Source organism: Mobula hypostoma, chromosome 4 (genome assembly GCF_963921235.1).
Source record: "Mobula hypostoma chromosome 4, sMobHyp1.1, whole genome shotgun sequence".
Classification (NCBI taxonomy): domain Eukaryota; kingdom Metazoa; phylum Chordata; class Chondrichthyes; order Myliobatiformes; family Myliobatidae; genus Mobula; species Mobula hypostoma.
The window spans coordinates 101,786,032-101,808,948 of record NC_086100.1 but is presented as its reverse complement, the minus strand read 5'-3'; the positions used below and the strand labels follow the sequence as shown (position 1 = coordinate 101,808,948).

Sequence of the window (22,917 nt, the reverse complement as noted above, 5' to 3'; positions counted from 1 at the left end):
CACGGTTTTTTTGTGCAATATAGAATTTTGCCCTTGAAATTAGATACATTTTGGCCTTTGTCAGCACAGAAGAATTTCTTGGCCAAGCTTTTGAAAGTATAGGCTTTGGAGAACCGGAAGCTATTGTAAACGAGGAACTAGAAGCCAACAATTTAAGTGATTGATAGGTAACCTTTAGTTCCAAGAAAATGATGAGGGGCCAATTTGTGAAAAATACAGGAGTCTGTAGTGGGTGACCGGGAAGGAGTTAAATAGAGCTAATTCATTTTGTAATCAATGAGTTTATGAACAAAGGCTTACACTGATTTCAAATACCAAAGTAAGAAAAAGATTAAAGTAAGTTGAAGACATTTTAACGGTCCTGACGAAGGGTCTCGGCCTGAAACGTCGACTGCGCCTCTTCCTATAGATGCTGCTTGGCCTGCTGCGTTCACCAGCAACTTTGATGTATGTTGGTTGAAGACATTTTAAGTAGCCTCTTAACTATATGCTCAAAATATTAGGAAAACAGACATTTTAATTCAGAACACTTTTGAGACATGTATATATATTCATGATAAAATTGAATAAATGAGTTGTGAATATCATGGAAAAAGAATAAAAATAATGTTCTGAATTGCTGTAAAGCTGCTTTAAGGATGATTAACAAAAATTTAAACACTTTTACTATTCCAACTAAATTGAAGGTCTCATTTGTAGATTTGTAGTGTCCCCCATCATAGTTACTTGATCACAACAAAACGCATGCAAATCTCAATTCTTGCCAGCCAGTGGTGTAGTGCTGATATCCACACCAGACTTTGAGGCAAGTGGTCCCGGGTTCGAATCCGGCTGGCTCCTTGCATGCTTTCCGTTCGTGCTGGGTTGAGTGTCGAGCTAGCAACTCGGCCTCATACAAAAACAAACAAAAATGATCAAGAAACTGCAAGGTTGCTGCCTGATGCGCCGCAAGGCACGTAAAGGAACAACACAAATTTCAAATCACAGAAAGCAATAGACGCCAGTATAATCATTTAACACAGCATTAGTCTAATTTATAATGTTATTGAAAATTTTAAATGCTAAAATTTTAATGTATACTATTAGGCATACTGTAAAAAACGTTGATCCTGTGCTTCTCTGAAACAACATGTAAGATACTTTCCGCAAACATTGTCCTTCCTGTACTAGCTCCAATTATCCTCCTACTGAGGGCAGTGAGAAAGGGGCCAAATGATACCCTCCAGACAAGCAACCTATTGACAGCAGATTCATTTGACATTACTTGAACTCAAAGCATTGCAACTGCACCCTGTTATTAAAAACTAATGGCCATTTCATTTTCCAAGCGTTTTTATCCAATTAGATTTTCTGGGAAAAAAACAAAAATAAACCAGGAAATTATTTCACCCACAATTCAAAATCTACAACAGTGTGGAAGAAATGGGCTCATTATGCCAACATTAATAAAGAGACACACTGTGATGTTCACTGTACAGATGGTCTTGATTTTGCAGTTTAGTTCCTTGAAGATACATTATAAAGTTTCATTAAAACTATTCATTACTAGAAGTTAATACCTAACTGGTCCTGATTTTAAATACAATCTTTATCACCTTTTATGAATAATTTTTTAATGAAGATGTCCAGATATGACCCATGAATCAGATGCACGTCAGCTTTGGCCGAGTTTGCAGGCCAAACCTAACATCATGAATGGTGGTGATGCTTCACTCCCAGATGAGTTAAACGCCTTTATGCACACATTAAAAAGGTGAATAAAGCTACACCTGTGTGAATCCCTGCAGCACCTGGCAATCCTGTGATCTGTCTCGGAGGCCGATGTCAGAACACCTTTCATGAGGGTGAACCATCACAAGGTGTCAAGCACTGATGGTGTATCTGGTAGGGCTCTGAAAACCTGAGCCAAGCAACTGGTGGGAGTGTTCAATCTCTCACTGCAGCAGTCAGACATTCCTACTGACTTCAAAAGGGTGACAGTCATACCAGTGCCCAAGAACAGCATGGCGAGCTGCCTCAATGACTATTGCCCAGTGGCACTCACGTCTACTGTGATGAAGTGTCTGAGAGGTTTGTCATGGCCAGAATCAACTCCTGCCTAAGCAAAGACCTGGAGCGCTGCAACTTGCCTATTGACACAATAGGTCTTCAGTGAATGCAATCTCACTGGCTCTCCACTTGGCCTTGGATCTGGACAATTGTAATACCTACATCAGGCAGCAGTTTATTGACTACAGCTCAGTGTTCAACACAATCATATCCTCCATTCTAAACAACAAGTTCCAAAACCAGGGCCACTGTACCTCTCTCTGCAAATGGATCCTTGGCTTCCTCATCAGGAGACCAGAGACTGTGTGAATTGGAAATAACACCACCTCCTCGCTGATGATCAACCCTGGCACACCTCAAGGATGTGTGCTTAGCCAAAGCTCTATTCTCTCTACACCCATGATTGTGTAGCTAGGCACAGCTCAAACTCCATCTATAAATTTGCCAATAGCACAACTATTGTTGGTAGAATTTCAGATGATGATGAGAAGGAATACAGGAGTGAGTTTGCTCAGCTGGTTTAGTGACTCTGCAACAACAACCTTCACCTAACATCAGTAATACTAAGGAATTGATTGTGGACTTCAGGAAGGGGAAGTCGAGGGAACACACACCAGCCGTCATCGAGGGATCAGCAATGGAAAGGGTGGGCGGTTTCAAATGTCTGGGTGTCAACATCGCTGAAGATCTATCCTGGGCCCAACTTATTGAAGCAATTACAAAGAAGGCATGACATTGGCTATATTTCTTTTGGTGGTTGAGTAGACCTGGTATGTAACCAAAGACTCTTGCAAATTTCTGTAGATATACCATGCAGAATATGCTAACTGGTTGAGTCACCATCTGGTATGGAGAGGCCAGAGCACAGGACCAGAAAAAGCTGCAGAAAGTTTCAAACTCAGCCAGTTCCATCAGGGGGACAAGCTTCTCCAGCATTGAGGACATCTTCAAAAGGCAATCCCTCATAAAGACGGCATCTGTAATTAAGGACCTCCATCATTGAGGATATCATCAAGGAGGAGATAAGGAAGCAGAAGACACACACTCAACATTTGAGGAACAGCTTCTTCCCCTGCACCATCAGATCTCTGAATGGACAATGAACACATGAACACTCTCTCACTACTTCTTTTGGTCTCTTTTTAACTTATTTATCTAATTTAAAATTTTAATATATATTTCTTACTGTAATTTATAGTTTTTAAAAATTATGTATTGCAATGCATTGCTGCCACAAACAACAAGTTTCACGATATATGCCAGTGATTATTAAACCTGATTTGATTCTGCTTAACTTACCCAGTCTTTCACGTCAAAAGACATAATACACAAGGGTAAACAATGTGCCAATGACCATTGTGATATGTGTTGACCATCTATCAGGTCTTATGGAAGCAGTTCATGTCAGCCAAACCAATCAAAGTATACACTCAACATTCTTCTCATCTGTTTCAACTTGGCAGTACATCCAATGACATCAACAAAGTTACTGAGTAGATAACACTATCACAGCTCCCGCAATGCTACAATATTGTTCTACAAACCTGATCAAATACTCTGGATTTCCAGTAATTGGTGGGAAACTGTTCACCCAGCAACACATTCTTTCAAAATAATCCATATATCAAACATAATTATCTGCCTTTTTAAAAAAAAGTCAAACTCTGTTAAGTGAAGCACACTCACCAGGTAGTGTGGCAAATTTTATTTCCTCTTAGATTCAGTAACTGTTCATTAATTTTTAAGCAAAAAGTTTCTACCAAAAAATTGAAAATGAATCCTGCACTCTGTAACCATAAATTTTCGAATTTGAAATTCAGTAAATTGGTTTTGCACCACTCTTTGGTGTGGGATGTCTTCTATTTTATTGTGGTCAAAATGTCCAGCATTAAAAGCACCTGCTTCAAGCACTTTTATGCTCACGTTCTTTTTAAGATTTTATTTCAGGAAACCAATGTCTGTGAGCTCACTCCCCATTGTTCATACTATTAAATCCATTTCATTTATTCTGGCAGCAGAATCACATATCTGATTTATATGGGTCCATGATCCTGCTACCAATTTAGACAGCTGGATTGAGTGGGTTGGGTTATTCCTCCTTTAATTGCCACAAATCCTACCTACAAAGGTACCGAGCAAGACCAGTCTGATTATATTGCAATAGTTTGTCAAGTGCCAGCACCTTCCCAATATGTGAATGAAATCTGCATAAACAATAGAGAACAAATCACTTTGATACAGTATATCTCAAACATGAAAAAATCTGAAAATGCTGAAGATCCAAAGCCACACACACACAAAGTACTGGAGGAAGTCAGTTCAGGCAGTATTTTATGGAAAAGAGTAAACAGTCGACGTTTTGGGCCGAGACCCTTCATCAGGACTGGAACAGAAGGGGAGAAATCAGTGTAAAATGTGGGGGAGGGGAAGACTACAAGATGGCAGGTAATAGGTGAAACCAGAAGAGGGGGTGGGGGGTGAAGTAAAGAGCTGGGAAGTTGATTAGTGAAAGAGATAAAGCGCTGGAGAAGTGGAGACCTGATAGGAGAGAATAGAAGGCTATGAAAGAAAGGGAAGAAAGAGGAGCACCAGAAGGAGGTGATGGGCAGGCAAGGAAATAAGGTAAGAGTGGGAATGGTGAAGGGGGCGCCATTACCAGAAGTTCAAGAAGTCAATGTTCATACCATCAGGTTGGAGGCTACCCAGAGAGAATATGAGGTGTTGTTCCTCCAACCTGAGTGTGGCGTCATCGCAGCAGCAGAGGAGGCCGTGGACTGACATGTCAAGATGGGAATGGAAAATGGAATTAAAATGGGTGGCCACTGGGAAATCCCACTTTTCCTGGTGGACGGAGCATAGGTGCTCAGTGAAGCAGTCTCTCAATCTACATTGGGTCTCACTTATGTACAGGAGGCCACACCGGCAGCACCGGACACGGCAGATGCCCCCATAAGACCTACGGGTGAAGTGTAACCTCACCATTCAGGGGCCCTGAATGGTAGTGAGGGAGGAGGTGTAGGGATAGGTGTGGCACTCGTTCCATTTGCAAGGACAAGCACTAGAAAGAAGGCCAGTAGGGAGGAACCAGTGGACAAGGGAGTTGTGTAAGGAGCGATCCCTGGAGAAAGTGGAAAGTGGGGGTAGGGAAAGATGTGCTTGGTGGTGGGATCCCACTGGAGGTAATGGAAGTTACGGAGAATGAAGGAATTTTCCCTTCCTTCCAGTCCTGAAGAAGGGTCTCGGCGTGAAGCATTGACTGTTAACGCTTTTCCATAGATGCTGCCTGGCCTGTTGAATTTCTCCAGTATTTTGTGTGTGTTGCTTTGATATATCCGACTATGCAGTCTCTCAGTTTGTCATTAGCAATGTCTTTGTTCACAAGTAACTAACAGGTAGGGAGACTACATATTGCCATCTAGTTAGGACAGTCCAGAAATGTAAACAGCAAGTCTAGCGTCTAAAGGATTATACCTCTTCTAAATTTCCATGTCGCCGGCTGGTGGCGTAGTGGCATCAGCGCTGGACTTCAGAGTGAAGTCCAGCCGGCTCCCTTGCACGCTTTCCATCTGTGCTGGGTTGAGCATCGAGCTAGCAACTTGGCCTCGTAAAACTAAGAAAACCTGCTAAAACAAACGCCATCATGACGGCGTCCCAATGACTCCACATAGAGTTAAGGGCTTTCTTCTTCAAATTTCCATGCACAGAATTAAAATTAACTGTGTACCAACAGCAAGGTGCAACATGCTGTCCCTAATATTCAGAATGATTACAAAACAAATAATTTGATATTTACTTTGTGTTAAGATTATTATAGAATATAAATTGCTTGTATAATCGCAGGCACGTCCCCAGCTGAGAACACCAATATTTTGTCAAAGGGCAATGGTATTACTTTTTCCCATTGGAAAGGTGGTCACTCTCATAACAAGATTTGAGATTGGTTATTCACATTCTTCCAGACACGAGTGTAAAGGAGTACAAAATTATTGTTACTCAAGATCCAATGCAGCATAAAAAACACAATAAATATAAATATAAAGTAATGCTATAAAACACAACGTGCAAGTAACTGCTGAGTGTGCCTCTATGTATACATAAGATTAGCTTGTATACATAGATTGTGTGAGCACATGGCCAAGTGGTTAAGGCATCGGACTAGCTACCTGAAGGTCGTGAGTTCGAGCCCAGCCGAGGGAACATGTTGTGTCCTTGAGCAAGGCTCCTTGAGCAAGGCACTTAATCACACATTGCTCTGCGACGACACTGGTGCCAAGCTGTATGGGTCCTAATGCCCTTCCCTTGGACAACATTGGTGTCATGGAGAGGGGAGACTTGCAGCATGGGCATGGGCAACTGCTGGTCTTCCATACAACCTTGCCCAGGCCTGCGCCCTGGAGAGTGAAGACTTTCCAGGCGCAGATCCATGGTCTCGCAAGACTAACGGATACCTTAGATACATAGATTGATGGTATGTACATAAAGTGACACCAGGTGCAGGATAATCTGAACATAAGGTGACTCTGACAGGAAGTGATAAAGCAGCTGATGTGGATGTAATGGTGGTGGTGGGAGGGGTGGGGGGGAGGCATGGGGGTGGGGTGTTTATCCGCAAGACAGCTTGGGGGAGCTAACTGTTTTTGAGTCTGGTGGTCCTGACGTGGATGCTATGTAGCTTCTTCCCTGATGGGAGTGGGACAAACTGTCCAAGGACAGGGAGAGTGGGATCTTCCATGTTACTGGCCTTTATCTGACTCCTCTCTGTATATACGTCCTTGATGGCTGGTAGGCTGGTGCCGGTGGTGCATTGGACAGTTTTAACTGTCTGCTGTCAACCTCTCCTGTCCACCGCAGTGCCTTTTCTCTACCACACAGCGACGCAACATGTTAAGATGCTCGCAACTGCACGACTGTAGAAATTCATGAGTATTGATGTTCATAGTCCAGCTCTCTCTCGTCAGTCTCCTCAGAAAGTAGAGGTATTGGCGAGGTTTCCTGAGTGTGCAGGAGGTGTTCTGGGACCCTGAGTGGTTGTGCGAGATGTGCACTCTCAGGGTTTGAAGCTCTCGCAGTTGCCACTGCTGTGTCACCAATGTGAAGAGTGGTGTGGGATCTCCTGAAGTTGTTAACCATCTCCTTTGTCTGACTGACATTGAGGAGGAGGTTATTTTCCTGGCACCAGGCTTCAAGCTCTTCCAACTCCTCTCTGTAGGCTGTCTCATCGTTGTTGCCAATGAACCCCACTACTGTTGTGTCATCGGCGAACTTGACGATGTGATTACTCGGGTGTCTGTCCATACAGCTGTGTAAGCAGAGTCTACAGCAATGGGCTCAGCACACAGTCCAGGAGGGCAGCCATGATGAGGATGACGAGGAGTGGTTGTGCACCCTGACTCTCTGAGGTCTGTTGGCTAGGAAGTCCAACACCCAGTTATACAGTGGTGTAATTAAACGGAGGAGTTGGAGTTCATTTTACTAAGGTCTGTGGAATAATAGTAAAGTCCAGAAGCAGCCTCTGTCTTGTGTCCTTGTTTTCTAGGTGTGTCAAGGCCAGGCACATGACAAGCACTATGGCATCTGTCATCAAGCGATTCTGTTGGTGAGTGTCCAATGTAGCAGGAGTGGAGTTTTTGATGTGTGTCATTACCAGCCATTCAAAGCACTTCATGGAGGTTGGTGTCAGTGCCACCAGGCAGTAAATGTTTAGTTCTAAAGGTGTAGAGTTCTTTGGTACAGGAATGTTGGTGGCTGATTTGAAGCACATGGGGACAGTAGCCTGGATGAGCATTTAAGATATCTGTGAAGATGTCAAAGAGCTGGTGTGTACACTCCCTGAGTACTTGGCCTGAGATGTCTGGCCTGGCAGCCTTACCGACATTGACTCTCTGCAGAGTCCTTCTTGTGTCTGCTTCTAATACAGACAGTGTCTGCTCACCTGAAGGGGTAGAAGCTTTTGTGATGGCAATTTGTTGCATAAAAGCTGAAATGCCAGTGGCGAATACAATGGAAGGAGGTATCGGACAATATTATCTTCTGAGCAGAGCAATCAAATCCAACAACAGTGAAGTCAATTGTAGGGACAATACAACTAACTTCATTGTCCCAAGCTTTGAAAGTTGACTCCCAGCATCTTTTTTTTCTGCAAATGTGAATTGTTGGACAAGTTTTATCTTGTCTGTGCAAATCCGTACTGAGAGAGCACTGCATAATTAGAGGCATCACTTTTTAGCTAATGGTATTTGTTCAGGATGTATAAAATTTAGAAAATACTGTAAATATGTGTAGTTCCACTTTAAATACCAAACCTCTGTAAAATTTCCAAATTTTAATAGATATAGGAATAAATAGCAGTTACAAAGTTTGTTTCATGTTTCAAGTTTAATTATCATTCAGCCATACATGAGTATAGCCAACAAGACAGCATCCTTCCAGGACCAAGGTGCAAAACGCATCACCAACAGCACACAGCACAGTGCACAAATAGCTCATGATTTCCAAAAAATACTGTCACAAAGAGAAAATATATAGCCAAAATTCAAGTTGTCCTTGCCCAGCTTTTCCTTCCACCAAGGAAGTGGGGGAGGGAGACATTGACAGGAGGGGTCAGCCCCCAGCCCAGTACGAAATCCACCGGCACACAGCCAGCTCCAGCGCCTCTTTTGCTAGCGACTCTGAGGCACTCCTGGGCCTTGTCTGCACAACAACCAAGGTAACACAGCTCCCCCGCCGTCAGCCTCACCAATCAACCAGTGAACTATGCTTGCAGTTTTCTACATTGTTAATGTCCGACAGGGTTTTGCAATCATAATAAAAACGTCTAAAGCCTGGTTTATACTTCTGCGTCAACGCGTCGCCGTAAGGTCTACGTTGCTGCAAACCCTACACAAAGCCAACGCGGAACCCTACGTGACAGCCTGCATTGCTGCAACACACACCTCTCCCAAGATGTAACCGTGCGTCAGGGCAACACAGAATGCAACAACTGTGATTGGTCCACTTGGTAGCATCGCATGCCATCCTACGCTGCAATAGTTTCCCATTCGGCGACTGAAGTGCAGGGAAGGAACTCTGGCTGCAATGCTTTCCATAAAGCTTTACAGACCTCCGAAATTATGGAGGACACGTTTTGCACGAAAAAAGATGCTCGCGTCTTGTTTACCTCGAGACTACCATGACCATGAAGCAGTGCGCATGTGTGACGTGCGCAAATTGCCGAGCGATGCAGGCACACCAATGCACAAGTATAAATGCTCACAATGTGCGTAGGCCACTTGCGTAGGTTACGGCGTCCAGTTAACGCAGAAGTATAAACCAGGTTTAAGACAACTACTCTCTATTAAATCCCAAGAAACAGTTAACAGCTGAAATCACCTCCACCTAGCTGTGTAAATTGCATTTCATTATCACTTTCTTTTTCAGCTATTTTACATAACACAACTCCTTTATTCGTCCAGTGGCCAAGGGTGAGGGCAAAAGGTTCTTCATGAGTGGCATGGAAAGATGAGCCAGAGAGTACAACCACCTACACACTGTAGTTTTGGCTTTTAATCCCTATAATATTTTTTAAATAAGTTCATATTTTACTCCAATTATCTTAAAAATTGCAAAACGTAGATTCCAAACTCTCCCTTAGAATAAATGAAATCATTGAAAATTTTAGGAAAAACAGGTAAGCTTTCTTCACACAATCAATGATTGGCATATGCATAACACACAAAAATGAAAGGATGAGGTTGTAATTACAAGTAGCCAATGAGTTCAATTAAGTTAAATTCAATTCAGTTAAGAATTACAGGAAGTCTGACTTGTATAGAGATATGTGGCTATTCTTTTTCTCAGATCTATTAGGAGTAAAAGAGGTGAGAGTGGATATCAGACTGCTAGAGAATGACACTGGAGAGGTAGTAATGGTGACAAAGAAATAGCAGACAAACTCATTAAGTACTTTGCATCGTCTTCACTGTGAAAGACACCAGCAGTATGCCAGAAATTCAAGAGAAGGTGCCTGGGAAGCTGAAAGTTCTAAAGGTAGATAAATCACCTGGACCAGATGGACTGCACCCCAGGGTTTCGAAAGAGATAGCTGAAGAGATTATCACAAACAAGAGAAAAATCTGCTGATGCTGTAAGTCCAAGAAACGCACACAAAATGCTGAGTTCCTCCAACATTTTGTGTATGTTGCTGAAGAGATTATGGAAGCTTCAGTGGTGATCTTTAAAAAATCATTAGATTCAATGTTGCAGAGGATCAGAAAATTGAAATGTCACTCCACTCTAAGAAGAGAGGGCAGCAAAAAACTAGACTTTTAGGCCATTTAGCCAGATTTCAGTAGTTGGTCAGATGTTGGAATCCATCACTAAGCATAAGGTTTCAGGGTACTTAGAGGCACATAATAACATAGGCCAAAGTTAGCATGATTTCCTTGGGGGGAAATTTTGTCTGATCTATCTGTTGGAATTCTTTGAGGAAATAACAGGCAGGATAGGCAATGATCATGGATGTTGTTTACTTGGATTTTCAGAAGGCCTTTGACAAGGCACATGAAACTGCAAAACAAGAGCGCATGGTATTACAGGAAAGATACTAGCATGGATAGAAAATTGCAGGAGGCAAATAGTGTGAATAAAGGGGAACTTTACTGTTTAGCCCCCAGTGTTTAGTGGCATTCTGCAAAGATCAGTGTTGAGACTACTTCGTTTCAAGTTATATGTCTGTCAATAATTTGGTTGATGAATAGATAGATGGCTTAGTAGCCAAATTTGCAAATGATACAAAGATAGGTGAAGGGGCAGGCTACAGATAGACTTGGACATTTTAGGAGAATGGGCTAAGAAATGGCAGACACAATACAGTGCAGAGAAGTGTATGGTCATGCACTTTTTCGAGAGAATAAAGGTGTAAACTATTTTCTAAACTGGGAGTAAATTCAGAAATCCAAGGTACAAAGGGATTGAAAGTGTGGGCCTGTACTCACTGGAGTTTATAAGAATGGGGGGGGGGGGGAATTCCATTGAAATCCATCAAATATTGAAATGACTGGATAGAGTAGACATAGAGAGGATGTTTCCTACATGAAGAAGCCTAGGATGAGGGCACAGCCTCTGAATACAAGGATGGCCCTTCAGAACTATTGTTGACAGAATTTCAAATGGTGACATGGAGGCATACAGGAGTGAGACAGATCAGCTGGTTGAGTGGTGTCATAATAACAACCTTGCACTTAGTGTCAGTAAGACCAAGGAATTGATTGTGGACTTCAGGAAGAGCAAGTTGAGGGAACAGACACCAGTCCTCATTTGAGGGATGAACTGTGAAGAGAGGGAGCAGTTACATGCTCCTGGGTGTCAACATCTCTGAAGATCTATCCATATTGATGCAATTAGAAGGCATGAAGTGGCTACATTTCACCAAGAGTCAAGGAAATTTGGCATGTCACCAAAGACACTCACAAATTTCTACAGATATACTATGGAGAGCATTCAAACTGGTTGCATCACTGTCTGGTATGGAGAGCCCACTGCACAGGATCAGAAAAAGCTGCTGAAGGCTGTAACTCAGTCAGCTCCATCATGGGCTCTAGCCTCCCAAGCATTGTGGACACCTTCAAAAGGCGATTCCTCAAAAAGATGGCATCCGTCATTAAGGACCCCCTTTACCCAGGACATGCCCTCTTCTCATTGCTACCATCAAGAAAGAGGTACAGGAGCCTGAAAACACACACTCAGTATTTCAGTATAGCTTCTTCCCCTCCACCATCATATTTCTGAAAGGACAATGAATCCGTGAACACTACCTCACTATTTTCTCCTCTCATTTTGCATTACTTATTTAATGTATTCTTTTTATATACTTTTTATTTTAATTCATAGTTTTTTTGTTATTATGTGCTGAAATGTACTGCTGCATCAAAACAATAATTATCACAACATATGCCAGTGATAGTAAACTTAATTCTGATTCTTACTTGTTTTGAAAGCTCTCAATGGTCTGGGACCAGAGTACATCACAGTATCACTTTTGTTTTATAACTGCTCGAGCTCTCAGGCCTTCTTCTGCCAGTCACTGAAATTACAACAATCTCCTTCAAAAGATAGGTTAGCTTTTTTTTGGTCTATGCTCCTGAACGCAATACCTAAAACTATAAGGGATGCAGACTCAGTTGACACTTTTAAACACCAGTTCAAAACCTATGTATTTAACCTTGCTTTTAATTAACACCATTTTGTCTTTTATTTTCATATTTGCACTTTATCTCATTGTAGAGCACTTTGAACGACATTGTTTATCTGAAAAGTGCTTTTTAAGTAAGTTATTATTATTATATTCAATTCAAAGATCTAATGTATATATAGTGCATATGCATTCTCTATTATGAACAGCAGAGCTGGTATCTCAGTCTCTCTATCCAGGTTTAGTAATTGTTCTTTATCAGTCTAATGTACCTCTGATGCCATTCATTACAATAATGACAAGTCTCTTCCAGATGAGCTCAATGCCTTATAATGCTTATAACCATCCTTGCACACCCCTGGTGATCCTATAATTTCAGTCTCTGAGGTCAATGCGTGTGAACAGCCTTCAGGAGGGTGAGCCCAGCCCAGACGGGGTACCTGACCAAGTACTACTTTCAACTTTGAAATTTAGTGTGAAAGTATGGTTACTGTGTAAAGTGATTGCATGTACTTTACAACTTATGGAGAAAATCGATAAAAATGGAACTCATTTGTTACCTAGTTCAAAATTCAAAGTAAATTTATAATCAAAGTCCACACAGTATATGGCACTATATACAACCCTGAAATTCATTTTCATGGCCTTTAAGTTGCTGACCCTCTACAGCTCTGATCCTCTGATGAGGACTGGCTGGTGGACCTCTGGTTTTATCCTCTCGAAGTCAATAATCAGCTCCTTGGTCATGCTGACATTGAGTAAGATGTTGTTATGGCATCACAGCCAGATTTTCAATCTCCCTTATAAACGCTGATTTGTCACCACCTTTGATTTGGCCAACAACAGTGGTATCATCAGCAAACTTCAATCTACATAGAATATGTTAGTGTCACATATGTGAATTTTCAAAGATGTTTATATTAGATTAAACAAAAAGATATACACAAAATATCTTCTATGTTGCTTCTTTCATGCTCTTAAAACATGATTGGAGAACAACTGGCAATGCTGCTTCCCACAGCATTAGTTTATTTTCACTCTTGGTCCGTGCTTAGACCTGGGATTAAAGTACAAGAATAGGGAAGTTAAGCTCTAACTTTTTGAACCATTAGTCAGACCTCAGAGTATTGCATGCAGTTCTGCTCACTATACTACAGAAAAGATGCTTTAGGGTTGGAGAGAATGTAGAGGAGATTCAATCTGATTTTGCACAGAATGTTGTGTATCAGTTGTAAAGAGAGTCTGGACATGCTAAGTCTGTTTTCTCTAAAGCAAAATTGGTTAAGAGAGGACATAATATAAAATTATGAGGGATATAGATTGGGTAGACCACAGGTATTCCCTGTTACAGAGGTAGACAAAACTAGAGGATATAGATTTGGGGTAAGAGATCCAGAGATGATCTGCAGGGCACCATTCTCACCCTGGAGTACACTGCCGAGAGAGTGGTTGAGGTTGAGTTGTTGACAGCATTTAAAAAGTCTCTAAATGACTACTTTCATCACCATTAAATAGAAGGCTGTGGGTCAAGTGCTGGAAAGTTGAGATGATTAATAAAGATGGGTCTCCATTTGTTGGTATAGTCACGGTAGGCCAAATGGCTGTATTACATGCGGCATAACCCCATTACATAATAAGGAACCAATGGTTCACTGGGCCAAATTATATATATTATTTTACCTCTGATAAGCTACAAAATCTGAAACTGTCATAAAACTTTAAACAAATAAACAAAAGTGAAAAATATGTTACATGACCACAGGGAAAATACTAGATAAATGGAATTAATTTGATTATTACACTAAAGTGCCAGTGCAAACAAAACAGGTGAAATAAACTTCTGTGATTCTGAAGAAACGTTGGACTGAGTCACTATAATTCCAACAGGATAAGTCATTGTACTTTGTAATTGTTGGAGCTAAGAACTGGGTATTCCATAGCATATCACAACAAAAATTAGTTTTGAAATGTGGTCCTTGTTGTATTGTCATTACTTGCTATAGTATATCTTCAGCTGAAGAGACTGCTCATAGAATTACATCCATATTCTGGTCATTGCCCAAATGACTTGTGCATACAATGCCTTGGAAAAGTATTCTGCCCTCATAACTATTTTCACACTTTACTGCCTCAGTTTCTAAATTTAAAATATATTGGAGCAGGATTTTTGAGCTAATCTACAGAACATTATGCATCATGTCAAATCAAAAGAAAAATGTGCTAAAAATTTGCTAAAAATTAAAAACCAAAATTGTGAGGTTGAAAAAACATTCCTCCCCTCTGTAATTACTAGGTTAACTTTCCTCAGCTGCAATAAACTCTATCACCTTATCAACTCACCCAATTTGTTGATGTAGAACATTTGGAGGATCATCTGTTTTAAAAGAATAAATACCCCTCTCTCTGTATGGTCCAACAGTACAGTAGATTTTCAACAGACCAAACCAAAATGAGAGCATTCAAGACAAGTCAGAGAAATGACAACAGAGAAGCACAGGTCTGGGGAAGGGTACCAGATCATGTCAAAGGCATTGAACATATCTGGGAGCTCAGTGCAATCTTTCATTAAAAAGTGGAGGAAATATGAAACCACAGACACACAGCCTAGATCAGGCCACCCCTCTAAACTTAGTTGCTGAACAGGAATGGTACTTGGTTAACCACCTGGGTTGCTATTTTAAGTTTGGTTGGGATGAAGGTATCAGACAGTAATTCTCATTAACTTTTGTTTGGTATCTTAATTCCCAAGCAATGTAATACAATAAAGGATTTATTATGATAGTTAGAATTGCATGTAGATCTTCTCTCACCAGGCCTGGAAACTTTACCAGGAACCCAAAAAAATAGTCCCTGCCCCAGACTGACAACAGATACACCTGGCAAATGAAAAAAATGTTGGTTACATTACAAAAACCCATTTTTGTTGCACCATCATTTACCAAAAATATCTTAAGGTACTTCACAAGAAAGTTTTAAAGGTAAAGGACAAAAATTGTGGTGAAATGGAAGGAGTTATAAAGGGATATTTTAACAGGAAAGAGGAGAACAGCTTAAAGATGGATTTTCTGAGTTCACAGCCTTGGCAACTGAACTATGGAATAATTAAATTTTGGATAAACGAGAGAAAAAGCAAAGCCGAGATAGAACAGTACAGAACTCTAGGTGATGGGTGGAGTAGAGTGTGTGTGTGTGGGTGGGGGGGAAGAGAGACTAGAGTTAGAGGAGATTGGAGATAACAGAAAAGAATTAGAAGGGATTTGAAAACAAAAGTTGAAAGTTACAAAACTGGCTTTTATGAAAGCACAGCCTAAAATGAATTCAGGCTAGTATATCAGTGATGAAGTGATATTATGCACTTTTATGAATCAACATTACAATCATAACAGCATTTAAGTAGTTAAGCTAACCATGGCATCCTGCCTGGTCAAGCCTAAAATCTCTTCCTGGTTACTAAATTTGATTGCTAAGTGAAATATTCCCAATATCAGGACAATATGCTGAAGGTGGAAAGTCTATAATTGACTAATGTGAGATCTGATGTGTAGTAAATGCAACATTTTGTAAGGAAAAAAGATGAATTTTAACCCATGTTTCCCAATGAATGCAACCTCCAAGGTTTATCCTGAAGTTGTTTCTGGTTCTATTGTGGAGTAAACTGTTGACATTGATCACCGGCACTAAAACTATTGCAACACCATTAACCAGAATGTTAGAAGAACATGTGGTTGGTCTTTTGTCATCTAGCAATTCCTGTTCTGATTGTAATTGATTTAGGCTGGGATCTGCTGCAAGCGGATAAATCTATCCACTTTTGAAAACATTTGACAATGTGCTTGGTAAGCATCCTGCTGCAGGCAGAGAAAACATTTCTAATTTGCCTTGGGTTTTCATCACCAAAGACCCTATGCTGTTGTGAGGGGAGCTCAAGATGATCTCCCTGACAGCTTCCAAACGCAGCAGAATCAGTGTTCGAGGATACTCATTCGTAGCTCTGCACGACACTCATGGTAACATTGCTGCTAGAATGCAAAATCTCCTGCTTCCGTGGCTGCTGTTGGGTTGCTTCCTTAAGTTACTATTTCACATCTAATATCTTTGTTGAACTATTCCCCTTACCTATCCTTTGTTTGTCATGAAATAATCCCAATAACATCGGGAAAATTTACCAGTAACTAAAAGAAACAATGGTGCTAACCCAAATCAGTGCTTTCTTCTTCCTCTGCTGTAAGGGAAATCCTTTGATGTAACATTTACAACAAACATAATGAGTTAATTTAACCTCTTATTTTACTGGAAGCCATCCCAAAGTTCTTTTTTTCATTAATCATTCAATCTCATTGGATTTTTGAGTGGGCATCTCTGGATTGTTGATGGTGTTCACATCAGCCCACACTAACTCTTTCAGTTCTGTTCACCTTGTAGCATCCCAATTTACACCTCTCTCCCGGTCCTTATCATATGGGTCTTCTGGGCAGTGTAGATGTCCGATTTCATTATCCGGCAAAGGCATCTCCACCTCCCCTTTTCACTGGGTTCTACATCTGTCATTTGATACAGCTCTTGGTTTAAGATTCTCATTAATGATCCAAGGATCATCCACATGTGCTTCTTTGGAAATAATTCTAACTTGTGAACCCTACTTCATTCACAGGCAGTAATCCACCAGCATTCCAGAACACATTAATTGTAATAGATTTCTAATGCTACATCAGTGCCAATGCACTATTAAAAATCAAAGACAAAATGGTGTGGTAGTGAATATCACAAAGTTACTCCAAAAATCACATTAAACTTATATTGTACATACATTAATATTTCAAAATGCAATAACGAGAGATTGCATGCTGAAATTAATTTCTCTGGATTTCATAGAGTATAGAAACATATATCTCAATCGACAAAGAATACAGAAAGGCTGCATATCTTCCCTGTGCCCTAATCTACAAAGGCATGTGATTAATCAATCTCTGCAAGGATGGAATTGTCACATCACACAACCACCACCTCTCCTGCAATCCATTCAGCTAGCTGCCTGTCCTCAAGAGAAATTCTTTTCTGTCATTCTCCTCAACAGTAAGCATTTCATCAACTCCTAGATAATGCTGAAAAAAGTAATTCCACTTTTGCAAATAATCTAAAATGCAGCATAAAAATCACCATTTTATTAAAACCTAAATTGCGATTACATTTATTGGCACGCTCTCGTTCACTCCAAAGACAAAAGCTGCGAGATCACTGACATGTATGATTAATTAAGGCGGATCTAAATGACAATCGATACTTTCTTTGACTAGAAGAAATACAGTAGAGTGACAGAAATCTGTGCAGTCGCGTTTTAAATCCCCTTGGGCAGATGATTTCCCCTCTCCCCTGGGTAATTTCAGACGTGTGGGTGTGTGTCCAGCATACAAAATGAGCACCCCTGAGATTGACTCTGAGCACCATTACCTCCCAAACAATAAATCATGTACAGTCCCACCCTTCTACCGCTTTGTTTAGCTGCTCGGTGTTCTCCTTACATCCACATTATCAATGCACAATTCTTTTTTTCTTTCCTAGATGACATAATAATGTGGCGGAAATGAACAAAAGGTATCTCATATGTTGTAATGGAAAACGAAAATTAACGCCGCACGGACCACATACTAAATTCCATTGCAGAATTATTTGATTGTTAGTGCTTCTGATTCGCAGCATGAATCACGTTAGATTTTTTTTTAGATCGTTTGATAGCCACTAGAATTGACAATGATTAAAACAAAAATCACGCGGCACTTTAAAGTATAACAAATGTCAAAAAGAGCAACTCATTTTGCGAAATCATCCCCACAATGTATGCCAAAAACGCAAAGCTTTCATAGATGAGAAAACATTCCTGCAAACCACTGAGTAAAACAGCGCCGTTACAGCTCTCCCCTTTCTCTTACATGGCAACAACTGTGGCCGTTTCTTTCATGACTTGTCTTTACATGTACTCATACCATCCTGTCCGCTTTCCTCAAATGTCAGAAAAGAACATGTCAGTTAACGGCACTGAATCGCGTGTTTGGTACATTACAATTCAATTCTTAAAATGTGCTGTACTTCCAAACTGTGTGATTAACACTGAAGCCTACCTTTAATGCATGTTTCCACTTCCAGTTTTGTTCTTTGCTCCATAACGAGAAATTGCAATGTATCGGTCCGCTGTGCTCGCTGCTCCTTGTCTCGCCGCCGCTCGGCTCACCAGCCCCTCGAACAGCTGTCAAAATTATGGAATGAGTGACAGACAGTGTTATCCAATTGGGAACGCTCATTGGTTTAACACCGCCAATGGAATGTGCGTAAAGGCGAAGGCGCAGATGTGACAATGCCCAAGGGCGGGGATTGACACATAGATTAACAAATCAAAGACTAAAATCAATCCAACCAATTGGAGTTGAAAGTGTGTCTGGTTTGTAAATTGATTGATGTTCCCAAGGTCTAATCGTAACAGGAGAAAGCAAGCAATTTGTCCAATCACAAAGTGAATAATAGAAAATGTTGTTAATATATATTTTTGTGTTGCGAACCATGGATACAAATAATGGAGACTAGTTTATGGGATTTAGACTTGTCAAAATTTGTTAGGCAGTGTAAACCAAGACAAGGGCAGGTATAAACTATAAACCTGAAGTTCTCTTCTGAAAACCCCCGATAAGTTTGAAAAAGGGTAGCAGTTTTGAATTACCTGATGTATTGCAGCTTCACAGAACTGCAGAATGTTTACAGCAAGGAGGGCCTTTCAGCCTGTCAAATCCGTGCAGACGTGTGTAGAGCAGACTAACTGATCCCATTCCCTTGCACTCTCGCCAACGCGTTTCAAATTAGGGAGATCCGTCAGGGACACAGGCGCTTCGGTGTACTGGGTCCGCGCCATCAAGAACCCGTTTTCACAACTCACTTCATTCTCCCCATCGAACTCCCTCTTACCTACACACAAGGGAAATTTACAGTCGCCAGTTAACCCACTGGTCCACACAGTTTGCATCGAAGCACCTGGTTACAAGTAGATGATGCATGCTCCAGACAGACAGGACCGAGATTATGACTGAACCCGGTTACTGTACTGGAGATCTGAATCAGCAGCTCCTTACCAACTGTCGACGTAGATCACTAATTCAGAGTCCAGAGTGCTTACTGTTGGCGTATATCTCTTCAGGTACTTATCCATCTCTGTTCAGCACACAACAATTCAATATATTTCCATGCTAGTTGTGCATTCCTCATCCTGACTATGCAATGTGCTTTTTTCCTCCTCCTTTTGTTTTGCTATACACGAATGCTCCGGATGGCTCTTGACGTGAGTTGGCAATAGCACATGACATGACGAACGTCGAGCTCTATAACGACCTACCGATGCTCACCACTAAAATCCAGGCGAGAAGACTGCAACTAGCGGGGCACTGTCTATGCCACCCCGAGCTACCTGCCGGCCTAGTCAGCATATGGGAGCCCAAGCACAGGAGGATGAACCCTGGGCGCTCTCCGAAGACTATGGTCAACACGCTCCTAGAAGACAGCGGCGCGGCTAATGTAGATGAACTGAACACACTGATGAGGGAGAGGGAGAAGTGGAGAGGTCGTCATCGTGCCCGACACCGGCCCCCTAGGCCTGAGTCAATGTAGTAGCAGTAGTTTGTTTTGCTAGTCCCCTTCATTCCATGCTCTCGAATCCACTATCTACTCTCTATCTACCTTGTCTATACCCACTCTGATTTAAAATATTTCTAATCGATGTCCAACCAGCCGTGTCTGCTCCAATGAGAACTATCCATATGATGAAACTCTCTTATTCCTGCAATGATTTTAGTAAATCTCTTCTCCATCATTCTGAACACCAGGCCTAAAAACACATTTAGGAAAAGACATAATTGTTTGGAGGGAGTGTAAAGAATTTTCATCAGCTTGATTCCTGGAATGAAGGGGCTATCAATAAAAGGAATTGGGTAGGTTGGGCTTCCATTCATTGGAATTTTGAAAAATGGGGAGGATAAACCTATTGAAACACAACATGTTGGGAAGGAAAGATAGGAATAGGGGCTAGAATGGTGGGGTTATCTAGAACTAGAATCAAAATTGCTAATTCAGGCTAATTCAGAAGGTCATGATTCTTAGGGGTTCTGTACCCCAGAGAGCCATGAAAGCAGAGCCATTCATTACATTCAGAAATTATTCAGTCATGATTTTATTAAGTATCAGAGCATGGTTGAGAGGTTGGTTGACCCGCATCTGCTTTTGTTTCCTGTGTTTTTATGTTCTTAAAACGTAGTGTTCAGAACTAGGCCCACCAATCCTCATTGGGACAAAAAATTGGATCAAAAAATTCTCCTGAAAATGCTTTAGAAACCCCTCCTCTACACTCCCCATCCCACCCTCTCCCTTGTGGTATTGCTAGTCTACATCTAGGTTGTTTCTGTCACCCATTATAACTTAAGACTTCTTCACATCTCTTTGAACCTCTCACTGGCTGACAGTCTACAGAGTAGTCCAGCAGTAGGAGCACATCTCTGTTGTGTCCTGCTTCTGCACAGAAAAGTTCTGCTATGGATTTTCCAGGACATCCTGTGTTTCCAATTCTGCAAAGTTCTCCTAAATGATGCTGCCATTTTTCCTCCTTTTACTCCTTTCCTTTCTCACCTGCACATTTTATAACCAGGAATACTTAGAATACAATCCTGTCCTATTTTAGCCAAATATCTTTTATAGCATCATAATTCCATAGGGATAATTTCACCTGCAGCTCGTTAATGTGCTTTCTGTCTGTTGAGGACATTTCATCCATTTACAAGTGTCCAGGACACAGAGAGTCCAGGATTCCCATGTGCAAAGGGTGGGCATTTCATTAGTCATGATTCTATTTTTAGATTAACTGATCAAATAAAAAAAACTTAAAATACAATTGCTATTAGATGACTTACTGTTACTTGACCTGATAGAATTTTTAAATTTGTCAGCCCATTGAATCCAACGCAGGCGGTCAGTTGTGACAGGGCTTACATGCTGTAATGGGCTACAAAGTGAAGTCAGGCAGCATCAAAAAGATGATTCCCACCCCTCGCTAATGAGCTTAATGCATTCTATACACATTTTACACAGAAGATTATTACGTGACCATCCGCCCCAACAGCACGCAATCTCATAAACCCACAGTGACCGCTGCAGATGTAAGATCAGTATTCAGGAGAGTGAAGCTATGGAAAGCATCTGGCCCAGAGGGGTCTCTGGGCATATACTTCGATCCTGTGTAGATCAGCTGTAAGGTGTATTCTTGCTTCAATCTGAAGTTCCGACCTGCTTTAAAAAGACCACTATCATTCCGGTACCTTGGAAAAACAAGGTATCATGCCTTAACAACTACTGTCCACTGCAATTTGCCTACCAGTGGCCAGGTCTATGGCAGACACCAACTCCCTGGAGCATCTGGATAGTAAGACACCTATGTTAGACTATTGTACATAGGCTATAGCTCCACTTTCAATACTATAATTCCAAGCAAACTCATTGGCAAACTAAAAGAGCTGGAAGCCAGCACCTCCCTCGGCAACCAGATCCTTGACCTGCTGACCAACAAACTACAATCAGTAAGGATGGGCAACAACACCAGTGCCATGGTAATACTCAACACTGATACCCCACAAGTCTGCATCCTCAACTCCCTTCTCTCTTCCCTATACACTCATGATGATGTGGCCAGATTCCACTCGGACTTCATCTACAAGTTTGCAGATGATATCACTATAGTGAGCGGCACCTTAAAAAAATGATGGGGGCAGAGAGAGAGAGAGAGAGAGAGAGAAAAGAAAAAGAGGGCAGTGCACATGCTCCTGTCTTCAGTAACAGTCCTAAGGTTGAGAGAGTTGAGAACTTCATTCCTAGGCGTGAACATCACCAATAGTCAAGAGTCCAGATGAGATTGCTGGGGTCTTGACCAAGAGCTTTGTATCCCCTCTAGCCACAGATGAGGCCCCAGAGGATCATGGAGTAGCTAAGGTTCCTTTGTTCAAGAAGGGAAGATGGAAAATCTGGGAAATTATAGGCCAGTGAGACTCATACCAGTGAATGGAAAGCTATTGGAGAGGATTTAAGAGCAAATGGAAAAGATTGGCCTACTTAGGATCAGGCAACATGGCCAGTCATGTCTTACTAACATGATTAAGTTCTTCGAGGAAGTGAGAAGGGAACTGATGAGGATACAGCAGTGCATGTTGACTAAGTGGATTTTAGTAATGCATTTGACATGGTTTTTCATGGAAGACTCATCCAGAAGATAAAGAATCATGGGATCCATGGTGACTTGGCAGTTTGGATTCTGAATTGTATTGCCCATAAAAGACAGAGGTTAATGGGACGTACTGTAGCTGGAGGTCTGTGACTAGTGGTGTTTCACTGGGATCTCTGATGTTTGTGATATTTATAAATGAAGTGGATGGGTGGATTAGTAAGTCTTCTGATGACACAAAGACTGGTGGTGTTATGGATAGTGTAGAAGATTACCAAAGTATATAGCAGAAAACAGATAATTTGCAGATAATATCAGAGAAACAGCACATGGAGTTTAATCCAACAAGTGTGAGGGGTTGCACTTCAGGAGGTCAAATGTATAGGGAAAGTATGCAGTTAATGGCAGGGCCCTTAGCAGTTTCAATGTGCAGATGGATCTTGGGATCCAAGTCGATAAT

General features: G+C 41.3%; 1 protein-coding gene across 4 annotated transcripts in view; it reads right to left on the bottom strand.

Moving 5' to 3' along the window:
- Nucleotides 1–18,434, bottom strand: part of afap1 (actin filament associated protein 1) — a 343,466-nt gene extending 325,032 nt beyond the window's left edge. For all 4 annotated transcript variants that reach the window (XM_063046311.1, XM_063046314.1, XM_063046312.1 and 1 more), the window contains exon 1: nucleotides 18,334–18,434. In XM_063046311.1, coding sequence (XP_062902381.1) covers nucleotides 18,334–18,376 — 43 coding nt within the window. In that variant the 5' untranslated portion in view covers nucleotides 18,377–18,434. The remainder of the gene's footprint in view (nucleotides 1–18,333) is intronic.
- Nucleotides 18,435–22,917: the final 4,483 nt, after the last annotated feature.